This window comes from Scaptodrosophila lebanonensis, unplaced genomic scaffold (genome assembly GCF_003285725.1).
Source record: "Scaptodrosophila lebanonensis strain 11010-0011.00,11010-0021.00 unplaced genomic scaffold, SlebRS2 tig00000001-arrow-pilon, whole genome shotgun sequence".
Classification (NCBI taxonomy): domain Eukaryota; kingdom Metazoa; phylum Arthropoda; class Insecta; order Diptera; family Drosophilidae; genus Scaptodrosophila; species Scaptodrosophila lebanonensis.
This window is the reverse complement of record NW_022060529.1, coordinates 29386276-29394910: the sequence shown is the minus strand read 5'-3', so window position 1 is coordinate 29394910 and position 8635 is coordinate 29386276. Positions and strand designations below refer to the sequence as shown.

The following is an 8635-nucleotide window of genomic DNA, read 5'->3' as shown; positions in this document are numbered from 1 at the left end:
TATGTATGTAGGAGGCAAAATATAGAGATTGAATGCACTGGTACAATTAGCTGTGAGCCACTGTATGTACAATGTGGCAATGTGCAGTTTTCTAATTAAGAATTTAAACCTCTATTTTGTTATTACCTTCCGTTTATCATGTATGCTTTCTAGGCTTCCTCATTTGTGAATGGTGCTCGCGGCATTCGGTGTATTGTCGGTCATGAGTGCACATTCATTTGCAATGTGCCGTTAATAAGATTTATATATACATACATACATACATGTATATACATACGTTATATTACATTTGTTCTTCAATTACACATTTTATGAGTAAACGAGCAGAAGTACAAAAGTACCAACGTATATACTTGTATGTACATTCATACATAGGTATGTATACATGAATTACCTACTAAATTTCTCTTTATGAATGACTAGTTGTCATTCTGCAACATTCCACATTTCACAACAATTTCAAACGGAAAGTTAGTTTTAATCAGTGGTATTCGCATTTCTTAATGCATGACCTAAGCTAGAAATGTTATCGTTACAAGTCGAGACTCACTAATTAGGAAGCTGAGAAATCAATATCAAGAGAAAAAAGAACGGGAATTCATTCAGCTTGTGCACTCTTAAGCTATAGTATAATTGCAATTTCTAGTTTCAGACTTAGTATTACAAATTTTAAAGGTAATTTATGCATTTAATTGTTCAAATTCAAATCCCTGCGATTATTTATGTATGTATATTTGACTACAGTCAAAATTACATACGAACGAAGAGACATATGTATGTATGTACATATGTACATAAGTGAGATGGTTTCGAAGACAACAGAGTTTGTTCCTTAACTAACAAAAATATCAAAATTAAAATGAATAAGATAGCTCCCCCTATATTCATAAAATTCGTTTAAGGAAATTACTTTTTAAAAGGACGTCAATACCCATTTAGCCTTTTTTAGCGTTTAAGGCTTTATTGTTGTATAATATCACCTATGTACATACATATGTATGTATGTATGTCGACAGCTTGTGTTTGTCGACAGAAAAAAAATACATAAAATATACATACATACATATGTACATAATTAGATGAATGATAATTAATGAATTAGAATTGATTCCGCAGCATTGGGAATGCAATTCTAATAATTTTTCTGTGATATACAGCAGTATCGATTTTACTAACGCAATTTTTTCGTCTCTATCAAAATAATCCTTAAATATCCAATAAAGCTTCGAATGTCGCTTAATTGCACTCAATTTTGCAATGGGACGGACTGCAAACGACAAAATTGTTCTACTCGGAAGTTTGTTTTAGTACAGGGTATTTCATGCAGGCTTGCTCGAACATTCTAAAAGTACCTCGTTGCGTACAACAGCTGTTTTTACTAATCGACTTGGCAGGCCAATGTGTATGTTGCTACCCTTTTTATGCTATCTTATGTACATACATATGTATGTACAGGGTGCGCCATCTTTTATGTCGGTATGTAGATATTGAATAACTTTGTCATTAGTGAACCGATTGACTTGAGTAGACCAGTGTTGAAAACCTCAGTTCAAGAAATTGTACAGAACCAAATTAAATAAAAATATCTCATACTTGAAAATCGGTTGTTTATTTTCAAGGATATTCAATGTTTGCATACCGACATAAAAGATGGCGCACCCTGTATGTATGTACATATGTACATACATATGTATATCAGTTCAGGTCTAAATGAGAGACCAGCAAAACCTTACGCTGATTATTCGACACCCTTTTTTGTATGGAAACTTCATTTATGAAGAATTTACGAATGTATGAAGACTAGTATTTATTTTTTACTCAATGTATATTAAATACGAATTACATACTTCTATGTACATATCTAAAAATAAAGACCCTGCACAGCTGCATACGCATTACATACATATGTATGTGTGAAAATGCATAACACATAAAAACATACATATCTATATACATATGTACATATTCATATAAACACTTGTCTGTAGTCTAACCGCTGCCAACAACGTTTAAAGTGTTTTCTCTTAACAGTGTAGAAGAGAGCATAACGTTGTGTGCTCTTTCCTTAAGGATATTACGAACAGTGAAAGGCCACAGCTAGAAATCCTCAATGTTGAATTGGGGTAAACACGCAGAGGGCGACGCCGTAACGGCCGAGTCAATTTTATTTTCTGTATTTATAAAAATCACTGTCCTCAAAGACAAAATGACACATACATATGTGTTTTCTTGTGAGTGCAACAGTGCGTGAAAACTAAAGGTGCCTGTTAACATTGTATGAATTACAATCCTCTTACATAAGTGCATTTGGATAGCAGAAACTGTAAGCTGCAACACGTGAAAAAATCGAAATATAATTGTGCAGTGTGTGCACCCCATCCGCAATGTTTTTTCTACAGGTGACAAATATAGTCCCTAAAAGAGGTCACAGCCGTGAAAGTAATATTTGTGGATTAATTTTGTTAGGACACTAAGATATACATACATATGTACATAGGAATGTGTAAAGTTAAACTTGAATTTGTAAGCTTATTGGAAAGATGTGGTGTTCTCTTTGGACCGGATTTAATTCCTCCCTTGCATATACATATGTATATATGTACGTATGTATGTGTGTATGTATATACAAATAAGTATATGTATACATATGCATATGCATGTACATTCATACATATGTATATGTATGTATAAAGTAGCAAATCCTACTCTTGACAATGACATGCTTCCCCCCACTCCCTGCGTTTAACATTATATTATTATTTACACTATATATATGCATATGTAAATGTATGTATGTATATACATATGTATATGTATCTATTTAAAAAAAATTTGTGCCCATAGATCCACGAACATGGATTGGGATTGGGCAGTTGGCGGTATAACCGATGAAATACCACGTACAACCGGTCCGGAGTGTATCAACTATATGACTAACCGCCGCCGTTGGATGGAGGCTGTTTTTCTCTCCGCGCTCTTTGTGTACATTATGTATAGATCTTGGAAGAAGCTAGCGCCCATTAGACTCCCAGAACCCCATGAATTAGAACGTCCACATACTGCGACACGCCTACTGCTTCTTATCTTCATGACTGGGATTTTTGGGATTGAAATGGGCTTTAAGTTGGCTGGACGTTCAATGATCTTTGCGCTTAATCCTTGCCATGTGCAAACTTGCGTGCAGGTTCGTTTTTTCATTTAACAGGTATAGTCGTAAGTTTTACACTTTTACAGATCTATCTGTTGGCCGCCAAACCCAGTAAAGTGACGACGGCGCTATTTCGAATTCAAATGAACAACTTAAACGGACCTTTCTTGGCTTTCCTTTTTCCCGAGGTCGAAGGTCGCACGTATCCGTTGGAACAGGCGACCTATTGGATACAGCATGCTTTACTCTACATAATACCAATTTACATACTAAAAACTGGTAAGTAAACTTTTTCCCACGTGTGAATTTGTGTAATTTGGCTTTTTGCAGGTACCTATTCCATCGAGACAATTGGCGATTTCCAATGGGTGAAAATTGGCACTGCTCTAATGCTATTTTATCACTTTTCCCTATTAAATGCGCTTTCTATAGTAACGGGCATAAACTTAGATCATATGCTATGTGCTGCTTTGTCCGACCCATTTCAGGGACAAAATTATCGCCTGTTTGCCTGTTGCCACGAGGCTTTGCTTTGTCCTTTGCTTAACAAAGGCACAGTATTGCTTTTCAGTCCACGCAGCCTTTCGACAATCTCAAGGGGTAATTGTTTCAGCAATGTGAGCAATACAAATATGACAACAAAAGAAGTACAGAGGAATTTTGATACAAAACCTGTAACCGAGGTCACTTTGTATGATCAACTCACGTCGCAAAAAAATGCAACCCGTGAGGAAGCAAACGAGAGTTTACCTCGCCAACGTTACAATATGCAAACGACAACAAGTCACCACACGTTAAGCGACAGTGTCGCCGGAACAAGAACGGCCGAATATTCTATGCCAACGACAAAAATTGACTAAACATTTGGGAATATGAAATCAATAGCAGTGTTAACACTATCAAAAGAAGTTGTACTTGAAAACGAAATCTATAATACACCATAGTGTCTTTAAAAAAAGTCAATTTACATTCATACATATGTATGTTTGTATTCATGTACATATGTATATGTATTTGTTTTCATGTACATATTATGTACATATGTATGTATGAGATGTTTCTAAGTCATTTAAAATAATAAAATTCGGGTCTGATGTAAAGTATTAAAATATTACGTGTAAATACATAGACATATACATACATACATATTTAAAATAAACTATTCAGATTAAATTCTTTTTTATAGCATGTATCCAAAGGGTGAAAGGCTATACTAGTTATATATGTATGTATGTATGTACATGCATATACAATCATATGTATGTATGTATGTACATACGTATGTATGTATGTACATACGTATGTATGTATGTACATACGTATGTATGTATGTACATACGTATGTATCATGTCATACATGTTATGCTAAAAACTAAAAAAAGAGGAAAGTTCTAATTAATTATCTTAAGATTCTAATATATGTATGTTTGTGATTTAATACCAAGTAAACTAATGTGTAAAATTTAAAGGAACAATGTGAATAAAGCGAAGTGTATGTACATAGATGTCTACGTCAACGACTTCACTCAGTTAAGTTCACTGTTTCTCATGATGTGGTAGCACTAGTATATCAGCTGTATATCGGACTCTGACGAACTAGTTCTGTCAGCTGCCTTCTGATTCATATGTTACTGATTCTTGTGTTGTGAGGGAAAAATTCTGTGAAGCAGGTACAAAAACGTGCCTTTTTATATTAGTAAAACGTCAATAATTATTTTTGAGCCACATTGGTATAAATCCCAACGATATTAAACACGGTGAAAGAACTGATCGTTTGAATCGTGTGGACCGAATGACCGACCGGCCAAAGCCGACTATAATAAGTTTTGTTGCGCTTTCATTTTGGTTATTGAAAACAATATCTACATATAAAAGTCAACATAACGCGCGCTAAATATATTTAAGCCAATAGTTTTTACATGTCAAATTGGAGATTGGAGCAATAGCAATTGTATCGGTTCGTATAAAACAAACTGTACAAAAGTAATAACAACAAATGTACAGAAGAGAAAATCAATATCATACTTAAAAACTTTTGAAAAATATGGCAAAAGGTACAAGAACCCAACGCCAGAATAGAAGCAATGTTATTAAATAATATGATGATTCCTTCCTTAACATCAAAGACGGGCACCCGAATCGAAATTAGATGCGTTTCAGTGTTTGCAAAATTGCGTAATTTTATTGTTGTTTGTACTGTGTGCGCTTAAAACGCAGATAATAAACATACATACATACATATAAAGATTCACTAAAGTTGTTAGGGCAAAGTTAAAGTGCGTGTTTGTTGATTGTGCTGAAGTTGTGTATGTGCGGCAATCCCGGAGTATTAAAAGCATAACGACAACGCTATGGCAGCTGCAACAGATGGCTCTAGACAGGCGGCGGGCGCGACGCCTACATCTGTACAGCGTGCGCCCAATGCTAAAAACAAATCACCAAATTCATCAGCATCTACGTCGCCCAGTTTACCTGCCTCGGTTTCGCATTTTTACTACAAACACGGATTATTTCTGTCAAGTTATCCAACTTGCGCATCCAGCATTGCCGTAATGGCGATATTGCTATCATGGTATGTATTATTTATTATTATTATTTTTAGACACTTACAGATATGTATAACTTTAAATACATGCATTCTTGATAATCTCAATTGAATACAGGTAGTTGTGCCAGATTTTTGCTGTATCATTTTTTTTTTTTACTAGGTTTCAAGTTATGGGGTTCGGATATACCCACTCCCTGGAGTAATCTGTAACATATTTATCTTTGCCCATATTTTGATGGTTGTGTAAAGTTGTATAAGACTTATCACAGTGTACGTCTCCTGCCGTAGGGCGGCTTCGTGATATGACAAGATCTCATTTTAATAACACAGGCATGTTAATATTGTAAGTTTTAACAAAATTGACTTGCACGACACGTTTGTATGCTTACATATGTATGTAAGTAAGTACATATGTATATACAAAGTCCTGCTGATCTGTGTTTTGATACTGCATAGTTTTTTAGGTATGAAATGTTTTTTTTTCTAGTTATAAATATGTTTATTATACTACTATGTACAAGGTGCGTTCCAAAATAAACAGGACTTTTTCAATCTAGCGCCCCTGGTGGCGCTATCTATATGTCGACTGGTGCGTTAGAATCTGCTATCTTTATTGATTGTCCAGTGAGAATTTCATGACATTTCATCGATTGGAAGTGAAGTTATTGCGTTTTAAGTGTCAGTATATTTGTGTTATCGGTAAGAAAATTAGCTATAGCCAACATTAAATTTTGTTTTAAAATTGGTAAAACTTTTACCGAAACGTTTCAATTGATGGAACACGTTTATGGCGATGATTGCCTATCCCGTAACAGAGTGCACGAGTGGTTTCAACGTTTTCAAAGTGGTCGTGAGGACATAAATGACGATCAAGATGTGGGGCAATCAAAATTCGTGATCACCAAAAATTCCATCGAAACTCTGCGTAAGTTTCATTCGCCGTATTCACCTGATATGGCACCGTGCGACTTCTACCTTCTCTGAAAAATGCATTTGCCCATGAAAGGAAAGCGTTATGCAGACTTTGGCCATTCAGAGGCCATTCAAAAGGCTTGCACCGGCCATACCGGCCAACGAGCTAAAAAACTGGTTCGACATTCTTTTGGATCGTGCAAAAATCTGTATTGAAGCAGAAGGAGACTATTTTGAATAAAATAAATTGATTTTGCCGAAAAAACCATTTGTTCTGTTTTTATACTCTGTACATGAAATGTACAAGAGTATATTAGGTTTGCGCGAGCTGAAAAATGTAACAGGCAGAAGGAGGCGTGGCAGACCCCACAAAGTATATATATTCTTGATCAGCATGACGAGACGAGTTGATCTAGCCCTGTCTGTCCGTCTGTCCGTCCGTCCGTCCGTATGATCACCTAGATCTCAGAGACTATAAGAGCTAGAGACGCCAAATTTTGCACAAAGATGCCTTATGTGTGTACGCTATACGAGTTTCCTTTATTTTTTTGATTCCCCCCCCCCACTTCCCCCCTATGGGGGTTTTCCCGATTTTCGATTCGTATAATCGCCTATATCTCGGAGACTATAAGACCTAGGAACACCAAATTTTAGTCCAAGATGCCTTGTGTGAATACGCAGAAAATGTATATTTTGTAATTTCCCTCCCTCCCCCCTCTCCCCCGCAATTGCGATTTTCTCTAACTCCCGTAATTCTTGGAATTTCGAACTAAAATTTTGGAAATACCCCCAGTTAGTTATTATGTGTCCGTATGCCGAGTTTCACAATGATAGACCGATTTAACAAGAAGTTACATCCATAAATATATTTGCTGTTGCAGCGCTGCTCAAGCGCTGCCCAAGCGCTGCCCGCGGCTGTTGTTGATGTTGCTGTTTAGCTGCTTACACAGACACAAATAGACGCGCATAAACATACTTACACTCACACAGACGCAATTGCTATGTAAATGTGCAATTATATACCCTTTACGTGAGTTCGAATACCGAGAAAGGTAAAATCGATCAAATTTTTTTTAAATTTTCTTATTTTTTTTTTCTATAATTATTGTAAACATATGTACAGAGTATTTCAAAGTCGGGACACCCGACTTTAGCTTTTTTACTTGTTTTTTAAAGTCCTGTTTACTTTGGAACACAGCTTGTATACTACCTATTTCTTTTCTCACATTGTGCGCATTTCTAGAAAAATTTGTATAGAAAGATCAAGTAATTTCTAGAATTAAAAGATGAATAATTTGACCACAATTGTTAAACTTACGCACAACCCACAATTTGCATTTCATATTTTCAATTCGAAGACATGAGCCAATTTCATAAAATTTGCACTAGACCAAAGATTTTGAATGCAATAAACACGGCAATAAACTTAACAATTTTAAAACCAATTTATATTATCAAACTTAGTTGATTTTCTAAAAGAATTTGGATGTTCCACAGTTGAATAGGATTTTTTGAAAGCTCACATAGAAGGGGAGCCGTCGCACTGTGAGGCCTTAGGCCGAAACAGCTTGCAAAAATCAAAAATTTTATAAACGCTTTGGCGATTATGGTTAAGATACGTTTAACAGTAAATTCCCTAGAGATAACGAATTCTCAAATAAATCGAAATTATAGTTTAGGAGATATGTGTACTCAAAGTCGACCCTTTTTTTAGTCCGCAACAATATACTTAATTTTATGCAAATACTGCATCTTTCTAGTATTATGTTTGCTAAATTATGTGACGAATCATTGTTGTTTTTATTTACATTGCTATGTGTATTAATTTTATGCATAATTCAATTAAAAATATGTCTTTATGTTTTCTAGAATATTTTTAGCGTATTTTTCACCTTCTGTGAACAATAAAAAAAACTACTCTTCTACCTCGCCCATATTTTCAAAATATGTTCCCGAGATACTCCTTTATAACTTTAAAAACCTTCATCCGTGTTGATCCGTATTTGGCATCCAGAGCAAAAAACTGT

The 8635-nt window shown here is 35.3% G+C and overlaps 2 protein-coding genes across 7 annotated transcripts in view; both read left to right on the top strand.

The window, feature by feature from the left end:
* Window positions 1-275: 275 nt before the first annotated feature.
* On the top strand, window positions 276-4218 carry LOC115632830 (transmembrane protein 164). Of its 5 annotated transcripts, none has more exons than XM_030530096.1 (4): window positions 276-375; window positions 2845-3184; window positions 3235-3427; window positions 3479-4218. In XM_030530096.1, the coding sequence occupies exons 2-4, from the start codon at window positions 2855-2857 to the stop codon at window positions 4006-4008; spliced, it is 1053 nt and encodes a 350-aa protein (XP_030385956.1). In that variant the 5' UTR covers window positions 276-375; window positions 2845-2854; the 3' UTR covers window positions 4009-4218. The 5 variants fall into 5 exon arrangements, with proteins under 5 accessions (XP_030385956.1, XP_030385964.1, XP_030385979.1 ...); XM_030530104.1 differs by lacking the exon at window positions 276-375 and adding an exon at window positions 1989-2123; XM_030530119.1 differs by lacking the exon at window positions 276-375 and adding an exon at window positions 2153-2260.
* A 598-nt stretch (window positions 4219-4816) lies between these two features.
* LOC115624658 (sterol regulatory element-binding protein cleavage-activating protein) overlaps window positions 4817-8635 on the top strand; it is a 29394-nt gene continuing 25575 nt past the window's right edge. Inside the window, exon 1 of one of the 2 annotated variants that reach the window (XM_030519442.1) lies at window positions 4817-5720. In XM_030519442.1, the coding sequence (XP_030375302.1) occupies window positions 5500-5720 (221 nt within the window). In that variant the 5' untranslated portion in view covers window positions 4817-5499. The remainder of the gene's footprint in view (window positions 5721-8635) is intronic. The other variant, XM_030519459.1, reaches the window with a different exon arrangement.